The sequence below is a fragment of the Talpa europaea genome, assembly GCF_964194135.1.
Source record: "Talpa europaea genome assembly, chromosome: 13".
NCBI lineage: Eukaryota > Metazoa > Chordata > Mammalia > Eulipotyphla > Talpidae > Talpa > Talpa europaea.
This window is the reverse complement of record NC_140080.1, coordinates 27,677,638-27,697,784: the sequence shown is the minus strand read 5'-3', so window position 1 is coordinate 27,697,784 and position 20,147 is coordinate 27,677,638. Positions and strand designations below refer to the sequence as shown.

General features: G+C 54.7%; 1 protein-coding gene across 1 annotated transcript in view; it reads left to right on the top strand.

Annotated features, from left to right (window-relative positions):
* FSTL4 (follistatin like 4) overlaps positions 1–19,028 on the top strand; it is a gene marked incomplete at its 3' end in the record, with an annotated part of 381,026 nt that extends 361,998 nt beyond the window's left edge. Inside the window, exons 12-15 of the mRNA XM_084252509.1 lie at positions 6,018–6,167; positions 11,118–11,225; positions 16,310–16,419; positions 18,326–19,028. Coding sequence (XP_084108635.1) covers positions 6,018–6,167; positions 11,118–11,225; positions 16,310–16,419; positions 18,326–19,028 — 1,071 coding nt within the window. The remainder of the gene's footprint in view (positions 1–6,017; positions 6,168–11,117; positions 11,226–16,309; positions 16,420–18,325) is intronic.
* Between the last annotated feature and the right edge of the window lie 1,119 nt (positions 19,029–20,147).

Sequence of the window (20,147 nt, the reverse complement as noted above, 5' to 3'; positions counted from 1 at the left end):
GGCTTTAGGACAGCGGCGCCTCGGCGAGGGCGACGACCAGGAGGGCTGGACTGCAGCACAGGCGTGGGTGAGGAGGCTGCCCGGCGAGAGGGGGGTGGTGGGTAAGCCGGTGCCATAGGAAGAACTGAGGAGGTTTCGTAGCCGCTCACAGCAGAGAGCAGCAGGTAACCTGACAACCCAGGAGTCTTGCCTAGGAGGAAGAGAGTGTCTTCCTCGGGGGAGTGGTGAAGGGGACAACTGCTCCTCAGCACTGCACCAGGGTTGCCCAAGGAGCCAGGCCAGGGCTGAGTGCGGGGGCGGGGTGGGGGGGGCAGACAGGAGCAGGGCAGGTAGCTCCCCATCAAGCAGATGAGGTCAGCCTCTGATGTGCAGTGTGAGGCGACCACAGCACATGTGCACAGAAACCCCAGTGGGGAGCAAAGGGCCAGGGTGCTCTGGCAGGCCCAAGGAAGGCTTGTCAGGAAGCTGGCGAACACAGGAAAGGTTGTGTTTAGAAAGAAGCGGACTCCCCTCTGGTGTGACAATGCTCAGTGGCCCTCCGGGAAGCTGCGCAGAGAGCATGAAATAGGCAGGCCAAAGCACCTGCGGTGCTAGGAGCAAAGGCGAGGCCAGGTGGAAGAGGCAACGTGACTTGTCCTGGGCGCCGGCCGTGGAGATGGCTGCTGGTGAGTGTATATGTGGAAACACGAGCTTCTTTAGCTGGCATCACCTTCAGCCCCTACTGCCGGCGTGCTGGCGCTCAGGCCTGGGTGTCGGGCATGTCCTGAGACTGAGTCCTGGATTTCGTAATCCAGGACCCTGTCACTTCTCCATTCCCCTCCCTCCTGCTGCTCAGCAGCCACCCCATCCACCTGTCGCAGGGGCAGTTAGACTTGGGTATTATTTTTGTTCCCAGAGAAGTTGACATCTCCTATGACAGTTGAGAATATATGACCCCCCACAGTTCGGTAACTTGCTTTGACAGTCCAGGGATGCCTGACAAGATAGGGTGAGGTGGGTCTCAGGATCTGCGTCTACGAGGGAGGGAAAGACCAGAAAGTTCACGGCCATCAGTGTCCTTCAGGCTTCTAGCCTGTCAGAGCTTGCATGGCTGTGTCTCCAGGCCCGCGGGAATCATTCGCCGCCGTGGAGGGGATGATGCACACCTGCACCACGAGAAACACGGGGGTGGAGGTGGGGGCTTAGTAACGGGGTGTGAGAAAGACCCACTTTCCGGGATTGGCGGGTGAGGATTTTATAAAGAATGTAGAACAGTGGACCTTGCCCTAGACTGGTGTCTGAGAGGGGCTCATTTTAGGATTGGGCGTCTCACGCGTGAAGTAATCGGTAAAGAGGCACCGGCTTAGCCGAGAGGCCCGCGTTTGCTACTTTGTGGGGGCGCGTGGCCTTGCTTTTTGTCTCAACTCATCATAGCGCCAAAGATGGTTTACAGATTTCTGCCCAAGAGGAGACGATGGTGTCGCTGCTGCTTTCTCCTAAGCGCTGTCCACCCGAACAACACGCTCTTTAGACGGTCGGGGTATTAAAAAAGTGATGCAGAGGCATGAAATAATACAGCTCGTTTCCTAGCAGTGAGGAAACGGGTATTTGCCACTGTCAGCACGTCTCACAGCCGCCTGGCCTTCTTTCCCACGTCCTGGTGGGGGGGGGGGGGTGCCAGGGAGGGCGGAGGGGGGACAGGGGAGCGTGGAGAGGGAGGAAGGAAGGGGAGAGACTGGGAGGGGGGGGGGACAGGGAAGCAGGGAGCAAGGGCAGGGGAGGGACGGAAGGGAGGAGGTGAGGAGCAGGTAAGGAAGGGCAGGGGGAAGGGAAGCTGAGGCTGGGCAGGAAGAAGGGAGGATAGGCATGGGGGGAGGGGAGAGGAAGCCAGGGAAGAACAGTAGTGGAGGGAAGAGGAGGGCAAAAGCGGGGGAGGGAGGAGAGGAAGGGAAGACTGGAGGAGTGGCCCGGAAGCAGCAAGCAGAGGGGGTGGAATAAACAGGGGAGGGAGAGGACAGGAAATGGGGGAGGGAAGAATGGAGGAAGGAGAGGATGTGGGAAGCAGGAAGGGGAGGGGAACAAGGGGAGGGAAAGAAAGAAGGGGAAGAATGGGCAGGGTAGGAGGGAAGGCAGGGGGGAGAAGGGGTAGAGGGGAGGGAGGGAAGAAGCGAGAAAGGGGTGAGAAGGGGTGAAAAGGAGGGGGTGGTAGGGGGAGAATGGAGGACAGCAGGGGAGGGAGGAGAGGAAGTGAACCAAGGGAGAGGTGAGGACCAGAAGGGGGGACAGGGGAAAGAGGCAGAGGGTGAGAAGGGGTGTGGCAGGAAGGGCAAGGTGCAAGGGGAGGGGACAGAGAGGAGGGAAGGGTGGGGAGGAAGGGGAGGCAGAGAACAGGAAGGGCGGGTGGGGTGGGGCAGAGGGAGGAAGGGAGAGGGCAGAAAGGCAGGGGGAAAAGTGGGAAGAAGGGGTGGGGTGGGAGGGGGACAGAGGAAGAGGAGGAAGGGCAGGGGAAGAATCAAGGGGAGAAGGTGCTACAGGGCAGCTCCGATATAAAACGGGGTGCCTGACTGTGGGTCCTCACCCGCGCTTAAAAGGGACTTAATACCCCGCTGCAGGCACACACAAAAGGTTCATAAAAGGTTTATTTACAAGGGAAGGGGAATTGAGGCAATGTGCACCTCAGGGAGAAAAGGGGGAGATGAAGTCTTAAATACGTCCTACCCGATCCGCCGACCTGGAAGCCCAAATGGCCCTCTGAGAGCTGGTCACGAGCCACAAGCCGTGAAGCCAGGAGGGGAGCAACACGTGTCTGGTTTGATACCCAACCTGGCTGCTTCACTCCACCCTCAGGTCCCAGCCACCTTCCCTTGGGTGGTGACAGGATGTGTCTTTTCCAAGGTCCCGAGGGCTTTGGTCTGGGGTGGGGTCCACAAAGCCTGCGTGGGATGAGCTCAGGACATCCTTTCCCCCTAATGGAGGGAGGGAAAGGAGGGAAAAGCAGGATAAAGGAAGAAGGGGTGGGGAAGGGAGGGAGGAGGAGGTGATGGGAAGGGGGTTAAGGGTGAGAGTGCAGAAGGGGGGAAGCTAAAAGGAGGCCCAGGAAGGAAGAGGGCAGAAGGGGGGGAAAGGGAAGGCGAAAAGGGTGCAGAGGAGGGTGAGAGGAGCAAGCAGGCAGAAGGGACGAACTGGGGAAGAAGTGAGGAAGGGAAGGAACAGGGGGAGGGAGGCGGAGGAAGAACAAGGGAGTGGAGGGGAAGGGGAGGGGCCGGAGGAAGAAGACTGAGGAGGGGCTGGGGAAGGAGGAAGTGAGGGGCAAAGAGGAAGGGGTGGGGAAGCAAAGGGAGCAGAGGAGAGAACGCCCCTCCCCCCCCCCAAAGGCAGGAGGGCAAGAGGGGTTGGGCAGAAAGGAGGAAGGGGTGGGGGAGAAGGAAGTGGGGAAGAGGAGGAGGGGCAGGGCAAGGGGTGGGGCTGGAGGGAGGACAGGGGGGCGGGCAAGGAGGGCTGTGGAAAGGGGCAGAGAGGAGGCAGGCCCAGGACTGGAGGGGGACAGGAAGAGGGGAGCTGGCAGGGACAAGGGGAGAAGGAAGGAAGGTGGAGGGAAGATGGGAGGAAGGGGCAGGAGGAAGGGGAGGGGACAACGTGGGAAAGGGGCTGATTAGAAGGGAGGGGACAAGGAGAAGGGCAAGAAGGGAGGACCAGCGTGGGGCATGAGGAAGGGGCAGGGAGAGAGGGAGGGTCAGAAGGGTAGGAGGGGAGGGGAGGTGGGCCAAGAGGAGAGGGAGCTGGGAGAAAGGGGAAGGGTAAAAGGGGAAGGGGAGTGGAGGAATGGGGGGAAGGGGAAAGGAAGAGAGGGAGGAGGGAGGAAGGGGAAAGGAGGTGGAGAAGAGGGGCAGAGGGAGGGAGGGTCAGGGGTGTGAGGGGGAAAAGGGATAAAGGGGAGAGGAGAGGAGTGGGAAGGGGCAGGCGAGAGGGGTGGAGGGGAGAAGGGGGGAAGGGGAAGATTAGAAGGAGGGTGGGGAGGGAAGTGAGAAAAAGGAGGGTAGGAAGGGTGCAAGGGGAGGGGAGAAGGGAGAGGTAGAGGGAAGGGGCGGGGTAGAGGGGAGGAAGGGGGGAAAGCAGAGAGCTGGAGGGGAGAAAAGGGACGGGAGGAAGGGAGGGGAAGAAGTGGGGGAGGGGAAGACTGGGAGGAAGAGGGTGGGAAGTGAGGAAAAGGGGTCAGAATGGGGGAAGGGGAGGGGTGGTGGGAGGGGAGGAGTAGCAGGGAAGAAGGGGGAGGGGGGAAACTGGAGGGGAAGTGCGAAAAGGGAGGGTGAGAAGGGCGCAAGGAGAGCAAGGAGAGCGGTGGATGGGAGGAAGGGGAGAAGGAAGGGGTGGAGCGGGTAGTGAGCAGGGAAGAGAGGGAGGAAGTGGAGGGGAGAAAAGGGATGGGAGGGAGGAAGGGATGGGGGAAAGGGCAAGGGGGAGGGGAGAAGGGAGGAACTGGAGAAGACATGGGAAAGGGGACTATGAGAAGGGGAGGAAGGGGAGGGGATGAAGGGAAGGGGAAGAAGAGGGGAGGAAGTGAGAAGGGGGAGACAAGGGGCAGGGAGGGTCAGAAGGGTGTGAGGGGAAAAGGAAAAAGGGGAGGGTAGGAGGGTCAAGGAGAGAGATTGGAGGAAGGGGGGTGGAGGAAGGAGGGGAGGGGAAGTGAGAAAAGGGAGGGCCGAGGGAGATGGGGAGGGAAGAGGGAGAAAGGGGTGGGAGGGTAGAAGAGAGGAGGGAGGGGAAGGGTAGAGAGTAGATGAGAGGAGGGGGTGGAGGGTAAAAGGGGCGGGAGGGAGGAATTGGAGAAGTGGGAAAGGGGATAATTGGGAGGGTGGGGAGTGAGGAAGGGAGGTGGGGGAGGGAGGGTCAGAGGGGTGCAAGGGGAGGGGGGAAGGGAAGAAGGAAGGGGTGGGGTGGAAGGGGAAGGGGAGTGGATGAGGGAGGGAATAAGTGGAAGGTAAAAGGAAGGAAGCAGGGGGGAAGGGGCAGGGACGTGAGGGAGCAGACAAGGGGAGGAAAGAGCAGCCGGGGAGCAGGGTAGGAGAGGTGAGGGCTGGGGGGGGGGGAAGCAAGGGGCACAGACAAGGGGGAAGAGAGGCAGGAGGGCGGGTGGGGAGGAAGCGGGGAAATGGCGCAGAAGAGAAGGGACAAAGGGATAAAGAGGGCCGGGTGAGGAAGAAGGTGGCCCCAGGCTGGCAGGGGCTGCGGAAGGAAGGGGGAGAAAGGAGGCAAGAGGCAGGTCAGGCTGACATGATTTCTCATGCGCTGGACGTTGAGGGCTGAGGACACTGGGAGAAAAAGGAGTGAGTGATGACCACAGAGTAGTTGGTGTAAGGAAGTGAAATATCAGAGCTGCCATGTTTGCATGGCATGAGCAAGACTGGGAGGCGAAACAGAGGGTCGAAAGGGGCCTTAGAGGCGCGAGAGGAACATGGAACCACCGTGGAGTACTTGGCTGATCCAGCCAGCGCTCAGGAGAGGCTGACCACAGCTCTGACTGCGGAAGCTGTAAGCTCGGAGTTTGTATTTCAAGCCGAAGGTGTGGCTCAGATAAGCAAAGGAAGTTGCATTTTAGAGAAGAAAAGTCTCCAGGAGCGAGCCCTGAACATTCTAAGGGCAGCAAACTCATGAGGACGAGCAAGAGAAGGCGCAGCCACCGGGGTGGGCGCAGGAATTCCCGGCACAGAAAATGATGCTGGGGTCAGAGACCAAGAGCCCCCGATGGCCTGGGTGGCAACACCGCTTTGTGGTGAGGATGAAAGCAGAGGGAGAGGGTTCCGGAAGGAGCAGGTGGAGGGTGAAGTGCTGGAAATGATGGGGGGCGGGCGGGAGGAGGGAGCTAGGAAGATTCTGGACCTGGCTGCTGACAGGAGGGCTGCAGTGGCAGACAGAGGCTGAGCATGGAAGGAGGTAAAAGACCCGGACCCCACAGGAGATGGTGGTGTGGGCTGCAGATCCCAAGGCCGAGAGGAAGAAAGGGTCAGCGGAAGCTCTATGGCCGCCTGTCTCCCTTGCAGGAAGAGATCTGTCCTCGAGGGGAAGGAGACGCCCCCCAGCCATGCCAGTGGGCATCGGCGGTGAACGTGCGGCACAGGTACATCTACGCAGCCCAGCCGGCGCTGAACCGAGTCCTCGTGGTCGATGTTCAAGCCCAGAAAGTCCTCCAGGTACATCTCTCTACAGGAGTGGGGGAGACTCCCGGTTCTGGGGTCCAGCCTACCACTGTCTTTGCTTTCTGCACACTCCCCAGAGCCCGCGGAAGGTGGTCAGACGCGGGAGGGTGTGGTGGGGCCAAGGGGATTTGTGCGCTGTCACTCACCAAGCATGTGTTGCCCACTTGGGCCGAGACTTCATTAAGTGCTGAGAAAACTCCTGTGGGCGAGCAGAAACCTCTGAACTGCAGTTCTAGTCCGGGGAACAGAGGAAGTAGAGAAGGATTTTGAATTGACCCTTCCTCGGGCGGTGACCAGAGCCTGAGGGCTAAATGCCCAGTGGGAGTCGGCGGCCATGGGAGCAAAGGGAAGAGCAGCTGCAGTGAGGCAGGCGCTGGGGGAGAGGGACGAGGCGAGGTCAGCACCAACAAAGGTGGGGGGTGGAGGACTGAAGGGTGCAGCAGCCCAATTAAGAAGAGATTAGAGGGCCTCCTCGGTGGCGCAGCAATTGAGCGCTGGGTTACGAAGCTGCCCGCGGCCTCTGGGGCGCTGGTTCGATCCCCGGCTGCTCCCCGGCCACTGCAGGAGGGTCCCACATGGCGTGCAGACCTCTTCTGCCGCCCGCTGCTCCCCTCAGCAGTGTACTTCGGTCCTTCTGCCTGCTCTGCTCCCCGCTCTGGCTCTGGTGAGTTCTCTCACCCTCCCGCGCTTCTGACTGTACCCAGTGCTTATATGAATAAATAAATAAATAAATAAAATCTTTAAAAAAAAAAAAAAAAAAAAAGAGATTAGAAGAGGGGCCTCCCTGGTGGCGCAAGGGTAAGTTAAGCACCACACTATGAAGCTATCCGCAGCCTCTGCAGCACGGGTTCAATCCCTGGCCAGGGCGGTGACCCACATGGCGCGCAGACCGCTCCTGACTCGCCCGCTGCTCCCCTCAGCAGTGCATTTCGGTCAATCTGCCTGCTCTGTTCCCCACTCTGTCTGTGGTGAATCCTCTCACCCCCCCACACCTCTGGCCTGTACCCCAGCTCTTGCATGCATAAATAAATACATCTTAAAAAAAAAAAAAAAAAGGAAGCGCTCAGAAGAACTAACCAGCCAAGGATGAGGACGCTAGCGGCAGAGGCAGAGGAGTGATCAGCTTGTTGATGTTTTAAACATGGACTGCAAAAGTTTTTCTGCTGGTTCATGTAAAGTTTGAGAGAGGAATCAAGTTTTACCTCAGCATAAAAAACAGTAAAATACGCTGTAGGCTAAACTGATGCCGTTTCCTGGGTGTGGCAGGATGGACAACGGCCCAGGAGCCCAGACCCCGCGAATGTCAGCTCATGTACAGCACAAGTGACTTTGCGCCCAAGTGACTCGGGATGTGCAATGATTACCCGGATTAGCTGGGTGAGCGGTCACTGCGAGCACAGGTATCTGGGGACAAGGCAGGAGGGAGAGACACGATGTGAGGAGACCACGCAGGGAGGAAGAACATTAGGAGAGGGTGGTACTTCTGATGCCCGGAAAATGGTCAAGGGTGGTGGTTGCTACTGGGAGCACCCGTATGTCGCAGAGACAGAGAGCTCACCTTTGGGTATGGGCCGCTTGGCAGGAGCAGGTGGCGACTACAAGCCCGAGGGGTGGATTCCAGAGAGAATGGAGGTGAGCAAGTAGAGCTAGTGACTGTAGACAACCACGTGGACAAGCTGAGCTGTAACCGTGGGTGAAAGGAGACCAGTGAGGCAGAAGCCGCAAGAGCAAGCCGAAGCGGCTTGCTTAGGCAACATCACGCCGTTTGTCTGCGGGGAAAAGCCGCTGCTGCAATTCTTCCCTTCCTCGTGCATCACCGAGGTGGGCGGGAGTCGGTGGACCCCAGCGCACACACGGAGAGGCAGCCTTACGTAAAAGCATATTCCCTCTGTAACAGGAGGAGCGGGCGGTGTGGGGGCACCGGTGCACGGGGGATACGAGTGCCACTTGGATCAAGCTTCTCTTCTGCCTGCTTTCATTTTCTCATTGGAAGAAAAAAATAAGGAAAATCATCCCCAAGGCAAGGGGTGAAAGTTGTATGTGACATTAACTTTACTATTGTCCAGGAAATTTACAGTGAGCCCAGGGAGGCCGGGAGTCTTTTTCCCAGCATGCTCAGCTGTCCAGGTTCAGGCTTATTTTAGGGATAAAATTATATTTAACCAAGATTGTGGATTTTCCTGGCCAAAAAAAAAAAAAAAAAAGAGAGACTTTCTGGCTATTTTTTGTTATTGATTTCCCTTGCCAGAGAACACACTCTGAATTATTTCAAGCCTTGGAAGCTTGCTTTATGACCCAGCCTCTGATCAATTTTGGTAAGAGTGTGTATTCTGATATTGTAGACATCTGCACCTGTCACTGTGTGGATATACTCCTACATGTGGAACATTCCTCCATTCTGTTGTTTGGCTCTTCTACGTGATTTTTCTGTCCTCTTAGTCTGTCAGCTGCTGTGTGAGTTCTACCCATTTCTGCTTTAAGATTGTAGTACCTTTGGAGGTAAGGGGGAGACTCCTTTATTCTTACAAAGTACCCCATCTTGTCTCTGGCAATGCTTCTCACCTGAAATTCTACTTTTGCCTAATACTAGGACAGTTGAGCTAAATCAGATTTTGATAAGGGCTCCATACTATCATTTCTTTATCCTCCTACTTTCAACATCTGTGTGTTCATATCCTTAAGGTAGTCTTCTATAGAGCACATGTAATTGGGTTCTGGTTTTTATCTAGTGTAATAATCTTGCTCCTTTACCCAGAATATTTGATACTTTCATGTTCTATTTTATGATGAACCTGAGCATGGTAGTCTTCATTTGTTCTGACTGGGGGATTGCAGAGATTCTTAATCTTTCCCTGGACTGGAAAATTCTCAGCAGTTTCTTCAAATCACATCTATTCTGCTGTCTTATTCTCTCTTTACTCATCTTTGGGAACTCTATTTCACAGAGAAAAGGAAAAAGTTAGGCCATCCCATTCCTACATGTCTCTTTCCTTACTTTCCATCCTTTTTAAACTCTAAAGAGTTTTTTTTTTTTTTTTCATCGAAGAACTGGGATGTAGGCCAGAGGTGTGGGGGGTGAGAGGACTCACCAGAGACAGAGTGGGGAGCAGAACAGGCTGATTCACTAAAACACACTGCTGAGGGGAACAGTGGGCAACTTAGGAGAGGTCTGTTGCGCCATGTGGGTAGCTCCCTGGCCGGCCAGGGATCAGGCCTTTGCAGTGATAGTGCTGAGACTTAACCCCTAGGCCACCAGGGAGGCCCCTTTTTAAACTCTATTTGGTTATGTTCTACCAACCTGTCTCTTAGTTCTCTATCTTCTGGTGTATCTAACAGGGATTCAACAAAATCTATTAATTTTTTTTTAAGATTTATTTATACAAGAACCGGGTACAGTCAGAGGCACGGGAGGGTGAGAGAATTCACCAGAGACAGAGCGGGGAGCAGAACAGGCAGACGGACCAAAGCAGGCGAGGCAGGAGAGGTCTGCCCCACCACGTGGGTTTCTCCCTGGCCGGCCACGGATCGAACCGCGCTGCAGAGGCTGTAGACAGCTTCACAGCGCTGCGCTGTACCCGCTGCACCACCGGGGAAGCCCTGCTATTTATTTCTTAATTACAGGTATTGCTTATTTCACTTGTAGAATTTCTTAACATAATAAATTCTTAATTATCTTTTTATGCTGCGGTGGGTCTGTATCAGTCAAAGAAGAGTAGAAAGTGAACCCCTTTAAGTACTTAGTTGAAGACTGAGTTGAGGCTTTTGTAAGGCTTCTTCTGGCTTTGAACCACTCCTAGTCCTGGGGTGCAGCCCCATGGGATGCTTATCTGACAGCCTAGACTACTCCCCAGTTACTTTCCCTTTCCAGGTCTCTGCTCTCAGCACACTGAGGCTATAGAAAACTGTGTTCCAACTTTTGCTTCCTCTCTCAAGGCTGCTCTGCTCGTGAAGTATGATGGGGGAAGGTGAAACAAAGGGTAGAAAGAATGACGACAGTCCAGTCTTTAGGGGAATGTTGCTGTGAAGGGAGGAAGTTGAGGTAGCTGGAGGGAGAGGTGTAGTCCAGAGGAGATTTTTCGAAGAGACAAAATACAAGAGAAGTCGGTACAGTGTCACCGCGGGCTCAGGACTGGGGATGAGGAAGCCCTGAGTCGCGGAAGACAGTGCCGGACCCTGGAGCCTCTGGAGAATGAAAGGAAGCGGCTGGAGAAATGAACAGAGGACCCAGGCTTGTGAAGTTGGGGGGAGGGATGACACGGCCTCCACGCGAAGCTTCAGGGGATCAGAGGTTTTAATTAGAAGAAAGCAAAAAGGAGACTTCAAAGGGGGTGAAGAATGGAGAGGAAATGTGTGGTAGCAGGGAGGAGGGATGGGAAGGTGTAGTGTTCAGTGCTGGAGTGGAGGTGAGCCCCAGAGGAATGAGTTCTGCACTGCTCGGAGTCTGCCGGGTAACGTGAAGCCAGGCTGTTGCGTGAGCTCACCCAAGAGGGTGCAGCCAGACAGGCCAGGGGTGGCAGCCTGCACCGCCCTGGCCGCGGCCAACCAACAGAAGCCAGGAAGCTGCGTGGCCAAGTCAAGAAAATGCTCCCAGACAGGAGTTGCCCGTGTGGTACCCTGCGGGGATGTCAAGTAAGAGGAGGAGGACAAAGCGATCTCTTCATTTGACTGGAAGGGCTAGGGCAGTTCAGCGCAAGGGTAAAGACAGGAACTCAGCAGGAAGGGGGTTAGGGAGAGATTTGGCAACTCCATATACAGGCTTTCCAGGGCAGGAACTTTTTAGGAAGGTGGACAACATATCGACCATGTGTTTATGCCCCTGAGGACAAACCCAGAAGGCAGGCTTCTGCCACAGCTTCCCAGCCGGGCTCACTGGCCAGGAGTGGCCCGAAGCCACCACCAGCTTCTCTAGCAATGATGACCAACTTGTCACTATTTTTTTCCAAGTCCATAGGTGTGGATCCTCTGCCCACCAAGCTGTCGTATGACAAGTCGCACGATCAAGTCTGGGTCCTGAGCTGGGGGGACGTGCACAAGTCCCAGCCCAGCCTGCAGGTATGTTGAGCGCGTGCAGGCCGACACCCACCCTGCAGCAGAGGAGAATCTCCCCCACTGCCCTGGGGGCCGATCACACATCAGGATATGTCAGTAAAGGCAGATAACAGCCTTGGGCAGAGCCCCTCACCGACATTCCCCAGGGTCTCAGCAGACCTGCTATTACAGACGGTAACACAGACCGTGACGAAGATTCTGATATGCCAAGCAGCTGTGGCTTCTGGCCCGACACGCAGAGGAGAGACAGGTATTGTGGGGCTGGGGCCAAGCAGGGAGGAGGCCCTGGAGTTCAGGCAGGAGAAGGGAGACGGGCTGCTTTCACCTTGGGCTGGAGAGCAGCATTAGTGAGTAAGAAGGAAGCTGTTATGTCCATAAATGAAAGTGTGAAGAGACAGGATGTTTTCCCGATTTGCCGACAGAGTAAACCTACCTGCTGTAGCTCACACTTTTAGCCACAGCTCTGTACTACCTCCTGGGAGGGGCCAGGGTCCCAGAGATCTGCGAAAGTCTTCCCTCCACCAGCCCGGGAAGGTCACCAGCACCCCTGTGCTGCAAGTGCCTGGCTCATTAAGGAATCAGGAGAGGATTCAACAGTCCAGATGCATGTAGCTCATTACGTACAGTGCCTGGGGGCGTCAGGGGTTAACCCTACTCTCAGAATCTCATCTGAGAAGATGAGCCAAGTTCGTCCTGTTGCAGAGAAAAGGGAGTCCAGGGACATGTGTGTCCAGAGAAGCTACCTCTGGGGACTGACCACCGGCCTACTCACCCCTGCACCACTGGGTCATGGCAGACACCTCAGCCCTGCACTCTGAGACTATGCCAGTCCCTCGACAGATGCCATCATCCAGGCCTCAGGGAGCTGCAAACAAGCCAGGGCCTAGAAGCCAAAATAAAGGCCACTCAGTACAACCCCAGAAAAAAATAGAACTTTTTGTTGGTCCCTCTGGCAGCTCTAAGAAAACACTTCGGGATTCATGGACAGGGGCCACCAAAAATTTTTTCCTATAACTAAAAATGAAAATATCCTAATTTTACACTGCACTAAATGCATTGAAAAATGCATGTCTCCTACTGGGACCCCAAATTCTAGCCCGGAAGATAAAAAGGAAGAAAACCTCTCTCAACTCACAGAAGAGACTGAAGTCTTGGGAGTTCAATCAACAAAAGTTTAAAAAGAGTTGGAATGAAGTCAGACATTAAATAAATTTGGAATAAGGTTTCCAAGATGAAACCCTTATCATGTAGATTAAAAGGGACCTACAAGCCCCAGACTAGACTGATGAGAAATGACACATCGCTGCCCTTCCTGATAAAATGCTAGAACTTGAAGAATAAAGGAAAACTTCACAAGTTCCAAGACAGAAAGTTCAAGTTACGTGGACAGGAACAAATCAGACTGGCATTGGACTTGTCCCCTGCAACTATAGATGGCGGAGCGGGAGTCACAGCTGCATCCTCTCCCTAAGGAGCCCAGACAGACATCACGACCCAGGCCAGAGGTGACCCTAAGTCACGCACCTGGAGAAGGTCTACGCTGCCAAGACGACTGGCTGGACGGGTAGAGAGGAGAGGCTAGCTGGACATGTGCAGCTGGTGCTCAGTAGGGAGATCTGAATTGTGAGACACACTGAAAGAGAAATTCAGCCTCAGACTGTAATTGAAGATTAACTAATTCAGTGTAAGAGTAGAGAGCGGAGGAACGAACAGGGAGTAACAATACTCAAAAACGTCACCGTGTTGGCATAAGGAAGGAGGTGACAATAGTGACAGGCCAAAAAGACAGGCATGAGTGGCAATGTTATCAGACACGGTGGAATTTAATAAAAACACTAAATAATGTAAAGAGAGAGAAGTAAATACATAAAGCAATAATGGCTGAAATACCAGGAGAACCTGATTTAAAATGCACTTAGGTTGCCCATACCAAAGAGAACAAATAATATGGGTAAATCAAAAAATTGTAATACAGACATTGGATTTAATACATCTATAGAAAATCACCTACCAGGTAGTTTATTGGCATGAAAACTAACAACTTTTGTAGAGCAGATGTTACAGGCCGTATTCTCTGATGGCCAGAAATAACTAAAATGTGACTAAGAAGAAAACACCCCTAGCTAGCTGAGAGCCAAGGAGGAATTAAAAGAAAATCATAACGAATCTGTCATGAAAACCTATGGCACCCAGGGAGAGCTGCTCAGTATTTGTATTCTCAGCGTCTACAAAGGGAGCATTTGTAGGCTTTAATATTTAAAGAAATTTAAAAAGAACAAAGTGACTGGTGAGAAGGAATTAATAAAATTAATAGAAACAATACAAAATGAACATTAAATCCAGACACAGATAAATCCTCCCCAAGCCTGGTCCCTGACCAAATGCTATTACTCCAGGGACAGGAAGACAAAAGGAATCATGAAATACCATCCTGCAACCCCGAGGTGGCAAATTTTAACACTTAGAAAAAAAGATGATTGCTTATGAAATGTAGGGAGAAACCAAATTGACCTAAGCAAAACTTGAAACGGAGCAATTACCGCAGAGGAGCTTCATGACACTTCCAAATAAGATAGAGAACAGTATACAGGACTTTACTATTCTCGGAGTTATCCCATAATCTACATAACCTATATAACTTTCATGTTAGGAGTTATCCCAGACCACTGGGGGACAACGTATGAGTTGCTTTGTTTTAAAGAGCCAGTTTAGTTGCGATTACACAATGTGATTCAATGTAATATAAAATAACTCTAGTCTAATCTCACGTATGAAACAGAAGGAAAATTCTAGACATGCTATTCGGGGTCAAGGGCATCGATGCGTCCCAGTGTTGAGACAGGGAATAAACTCTACAGAGTCGATCTCAGGTGATCAGCCACATTCTCCACAGCACCGAACACAAGCCTACGACATTTTTCGGTACTTGCTGAAAAGACAAATGCAGCTGACATTCTTAATTAAAAAAAGAAAAAAAATGAAAAATAGGAATAGAAAGAGATTCCTTAAATACAGCACAGGCTCTTTCCCAGAAACCAAGAGCGAATTCTGCCTCAATGACCAGGCACTAAAAGCATTTTCATTAATACCAGGAATTAGACCATAATTGGAAAGTCTGAGAAATGCACTAGGACAAGAAAATGAAATAGATTGAACACGCCTACCCCCGTCGCTGCCGGTGAGGGTGAAGGAAGTCCGTACCTGGAAAACGTGCTCCCCCCAATGTCAACAGGCACAGCCTTTGTGGCGAGCCATGTGGAAATAAATGTGAACCAAAAGCCACAAAACCGTGTGGTTTGATCCAACAGCCTGACTTCTCAGAACTTACCCGAAGGCCATATCGCGGCTGTGGGTAAGGATTTACCTTGGCCACCATGTTGTGCATTGCTTCTGTTTGCAAAACATCCACAGTGACAGCCGGGTTCCTAAACACCCCACACTCGGGGGCCGGGTTCAGATCTGCGCTGTGACAAGAAGAAGGTGTTCTGAAATGAGGCTCGCTCCCCCAGGCCTTCCCCCAGCTGCCACTTGCTGAACCTTTCACAACTTCTTGAATCCCGCTCCACACAGCCTTCTCTAGCACAAGCTAAAGTGACAGCCTGATACCAAGCAACGATGGTGTGGCTTCTTGGGATTCTCCGGCATTTCCCCCTAGACGCTCTCAGATCCGGCAGTTTCCTCGTGCTGATGCTGTCTGAACACCCAGTTCTCTAAGCTTTTCTCTCCAGGACTTGCCATGAAAGTGTCGTTTGGCCTTTTTTTTTTTTTAATCACAGGAAAATAATCTCATACAGATTTAGATCTCGAGATGGGCTGCATCATGCCAATCTGGCATGCTGCCTGCTGGCCCCTGGAGGGAAGCCGTACCCGCAAAGACATACACCTCCAACCTGCCCGAGGCGGCGGGCCAGGTGCTGTTTGTTCTGCGATCAAAGTCAAAGCCGGGGGGCAACCCCGCTCTTCGCAGTTGACGGCGTCCGGAGCACCACCCCGTGCGAGTCACAGAACCCCACTGGAGGCTACAGAAATCTGTATCGTGACCAGGAAAAGCATCTCACCTCCATGTTCAGCCTCCTTCCCTGCCCAGAGAGCCTGGGCTTGTCCTTGAGGCCCTCAAGCCAAAACTCCCCCGAGCAGACAAGCCTCTGTGACTCGGAAAAGGCCTGCGGAGTGGAAATGGCCCAGAACTTGGAAATTGCTGAGCGTATGTCGAAGTCAGGGGACCCAGGCTGCGTGGCTGAGTGTCTCCTGCCTGCCCATGGCCCAGGGGGGAAGCTCAGCCTCCCCCCACCACCAGGGGCTTCCTGGCAGGACCACACGCTCACTCCTGTGTAGCCTTGGGCCGCCGGCCTCGGTTCAGCGTGGCCCCCCCCCCCCGCCCAGACACTGCAGGGACACCCTCCAGGAAATGGTTCCGGTCACCTCCAGCCATGACCAGAGAAGAAAGCGCCACCTCCAGGGAAACAGAGGCAGCCACGCTCTGTCACTACCAATTTGTACAACACACACAGGGCCTGACTCTTCATTCTCACAGCAAATCCCCTCGGAAAAGCCCGAAGCTCTCGCTAGCATTCTAATTGCGAGACAGCGCCTGGCATGACCAGCATCTCTGATGGCACCCGGCAGGGCCCCGGGTTTCTCTAATAAATCATGGCAGCCCAGCTCTCAGAGCAGGCCTCCGTGTGCAGGGTACACAGAGATTCCCACAAAGTGGCCCAGGCATCAGGCATCAAAGGAAAATACCGAAGCCGTGAATAACTGCACCATTTCACATTTTCAATAGGAAAAGTGCTGTCTTCTTTCCAAGGTGGTCTAGGTGGGGTTTCCCTTGGGGGTTGCCACTGAGTGGAGCAAGGTTTCAGTTCTAGAGACCTTCCCAGAGAACACGCAAGTCCTCGCTCCGCTCCCCCCCACACACAAAAGGCTCCCTGCCACAGACACCCCTGTGCTCTCCGGCCTCCCCTGCTTGTCCGCCATCCCGCTCGCAAGCAGCTTGTCTGCTGGGGGCTCCACCAGAGTGCGCGCCTGGCCCCGGGGAGCGGCCCCCACCGGGATGGGTGCCACAGGACTCCCACTCTGTGTTCTAGGTGATCACAGAAGCCAGCACCGGCCAGGGCCAGCATCTCCTCCGCACGCCCTTTGCAGGAGTGGAGGATTTCTTCATTCCCCCGACAAACCTCATCATCAACCACGTCAGGTGAGACCAGCTCCATGCTGCACACAGCCCCGCGGGGGCAGCTTCCCTGGGGGATGAGGGAACTGCTCCTCCTCTCTCTCCTTCCTGGGCTACCCGGGGACCCCAGAGGAAGGGACATTTCCCTAGTCTTTAACTTTCAGAGTTATGGGGGCGCCCCATTCCTAATGCCCTTAGCAGTCCAGCGAGGTCAGCGAGTCTCATCCTCAAGGTTAAAGCCATAAAGAAAGGGAGGAAACAACAGTGGTGAATGGAGCACATTCTCCTTGCTGGGTACAAAAATTAAGAGGTGATCACAACCCCTGTTTCACAGATGAAACTGAGGTTCAGAGAAGTCATCCCACAGCCGGGAATTGGCAGGGTAGGACTAAAGCCAGGTCGTTCGGCCTCATTCTCCAATAAGGGCAGCCCGTGGTTACTCTAGGAGCCCCCAGAGCAGCCATGTAGCAAGCCCAAAGGATTCAAGGCCCCCTGGTTCCCTGGTTTGCCAACATCCAAAAGAACAGCCTAGAAACAATAGCCATGGCCTCAACTGCTAACCTCATCCCAGCCTGGCCACTCGCCAGCTAGTCATTTCAGAGAACCCCTGAGGCTTTCTGGGAAGTCACCAGTGTCAGGAGACTCAGCCTGCCCTTTATAAAGTCAACACCCAAATATCTTCTGGCACCACTTATGCCTTCCTTTCATCTGACATCAAACACCTTTCTCCACGAAGAAGTGACTCATTTTTGAGTCCACACCATGGCATGCAGCCGATGCAGGACTTGTTAAAATAGGACTCGCTCATTTAGCCAAGGAAGAAAATAAACACTTTATGACACCCCCCCACACACCCCCAAGGGTGCCCGGGAAGAGCCTTGAAGGTGGTTCGAGACACAGAGACCCCTTAAAGCCGCTGAGTTCACCGGGAGTCAGGCAAACGCCGCGTACTGCCTGCGTGTGGCTGGACATCAAATTTCCCTCTTAAGGAGGTTTCTTTGCTGCTCTTCCCACGCTCTAGCTCTGTAAGGGTGCCTGACAGGCACTTTCAAGTGGGCATTTTCCCCACTCTGAGGCACAGTTATTCAAGTGAAAACTGCAGAGGGGGTTGTACTCTACTTCTGTAAGCGAACATAGCACCAAAGGCCACTGGGAGCCAAGGATTTGGGCAGAACCTCTCACACTCAAAGAAAGTTCTGTCCGCAATCAGGCCTTCCCGCAGCTTGCAGCCAGCCCACACAGGGGCAGACACAAAGCCCAGATAAGAGCAGCCACCCCGTTCGTAGAGTCAACCTTCCCTGCAGCCCCCAGAAGGAATTACCTTTCCTAGAATAGCAGAGGCGCAGCGAGGCAAGCACCCGGCCCAGGTCTGCAGCTGGCTGCCCCGTGCGGCTAACCAGGCTAACGGGCCTCCGCCACGCTGCCCGAGTCCTCCCGCCAGCACCCTAAGTGTGGCCAGAGGCAACCCCTCCACACCCCTCTCCCAGCGTAAAGGACCATCCCTAGGACGTGTCTTCTACTCCACCACATCTGCATCCTCAAATCATCTCACTTCGCCCAGAAAACAGCGAGGATGCAGGCTCTGCTGTCGCTTCCACAGGCAGGCAAGCGGGACGGGCCCTCCGTCCTCTCCCTCCAGCTCAGGCAGGCCCACGGCTTCCCAGCTGGCACCAGGCTGGAGGGAAGAGCCTCACAGGCACCCCAGGAGGAACCTGGAGCTTTGAAGGTACTAAAGAGTATTTGTAACTCGACCACAGGTAGCTTGAGATCATAGATGAATCCCTTAGGAAGCAGCCCCTGCAGGAAGGTAGATAGTAATAGGCTATTATCCTTCAGAGGCGGCAAGAAAGGGAAAGAAAAACACGTAAACATTAAAGACAGGCGACAGAGCCGCTGCCCTGACCTCTGACCTCAGTTCTTCCCCTCCCAGGTTTGGCTTCGTCTTTAACAAGTCCGACCCTGCTGTTCACAAAGTCGACCTGGAAACCTTGATGCCAGTCAAGACCATTGGCCTGCAGCGCCACAGCTGCGTGCCCCAGGCCATGGCCCACACCCACCTGGGCGGCTACTACTTCGTCCAGTGCCGCCAAGACAGCCCCTCTCCCGGCACCCCGCAGCTGCTCATCGACAGCGTCACGGACTCCGTGGTGGGCCCCAACGGTGATGTCACCGGCATCCCGCACACATCCCCGGATGGGCGTTTCGTGGTCAGCGCCACCGCCACCAGCCCCCAGCTGTACGTGCAGGAGATCAGCGTGCGGGGGGAGATCCAGACCCTCCACGTCCTGGAAATAAGCCAGGGCGTCTCGGACGTGGCTTTCCAGCACTCCTTCACCGACGGCAACCAGTACTACGTCTACGCCACCCTGCAGACGGCTCCCGACCTGCTCTTCCTGGAGCTGTCCACGGGGAAGACGGGCGTGCTCAAGAACTTGAAGGAGCCGCCCGCGGGGCCGGGCCAGCCCTGGGGCGGCCCCCGCAGGATGGTGAGGGACAGCGGGCTGTTCGGGCAGTACCTGCTCACGCCAGCCCAGGAGTCGCTGTTCCTCATCAACGGGAGGCAGAACGCACTGCGGTGTGAGGTGGCGGGCATTAAGGGGGGGACCATGGCGGTGTGGGTGGGCGAAGTATGAAGGCGTCCAGAGCAGAGCCCTGGGCCAAGGAGCACCTAGTCCCGACACCGCAGCCCCAAGCAGGCGCACTGTACATTTTTACGGACAAAGCAAAAACCTGTATTCGCTTTATGGTTCAACACTGGTCTCCTTGCAAGTTTCCTAGTATGAGGTATGCGCTGCCGACGAGAGCGGGGTTTTTTCGTTAGGAAGTATGATTTACGCCTCGCGCTACGAGGAGAACACACGAGCTGGGCCACTGCCGCGGCCAGCTCCACGCCATGTCACCCGGGGACGCCGTGGCCCAAGAACCCCTGCTTTGCAGGCTGGCGCTTCTGCCGGTTGCCTTCACATCGTCACCCTCCCGTACCGCCAGGCCCAGCCCGACGTCCCCCGCTGGAGCTGCGCAAAACAGGGGCAGGGCCTCCCGCCGCCCGAGGACCGCCTCTGCCCTTGCTCCGGGCCTCCTTTCTCCTTCGCAGCTGCTGCTTTTCTTTCCCATTGGACTTGTTGTGAGCCTGAGGGAGAGCCAGCGAGGCTTCCTACATCCTGGGGCATGGGGAAATCACTCACTTTATTTTGGAAACTGATTAAAAAATAATTTTTTATAATCTCAAATGCTAGTAAGCAGAAAGACACTCTCCGAGGTCCAGCTGTGTTCCCCCCGCCTTAGGCCAGGCTCTGAGTCACACCCCGAACCCCACAGCCAGGAAGAAGACAATGGCCCACAAAGAATAATGGTCCTCTGCACCACCGACACCCCCAAGTGCAGATCAGGCCACACACTGAAAGACTCCATTGTGGGTTGGGACCCCAAGATATCAGGACAAACCCTGTGTGCCTGTTTTTCACCACTGCAAGGGGACATTTTATCCGCCAGCCCCAGCACCCCAGCCAGGGCAGACTGGGCTTGACTGGCCTGGCGACGTGTAGGTAGCCTGCAGACAAAGACCTCCAGACTCCACACACGAACCCTTCTACGAAAGACCAATTTCTTTTCTGTCTGTGGCCCTTGCACTTGGCTCTGCCCCCCCAGCCCGCGCATCGTCACGGCCTGGACAGAGTACTTCCAGGCCGCTCTCTCCCGAACAACATGTGCTCCAACAACCCAGATCAGAGGGCCGGGGCCGGTCGGCAGCT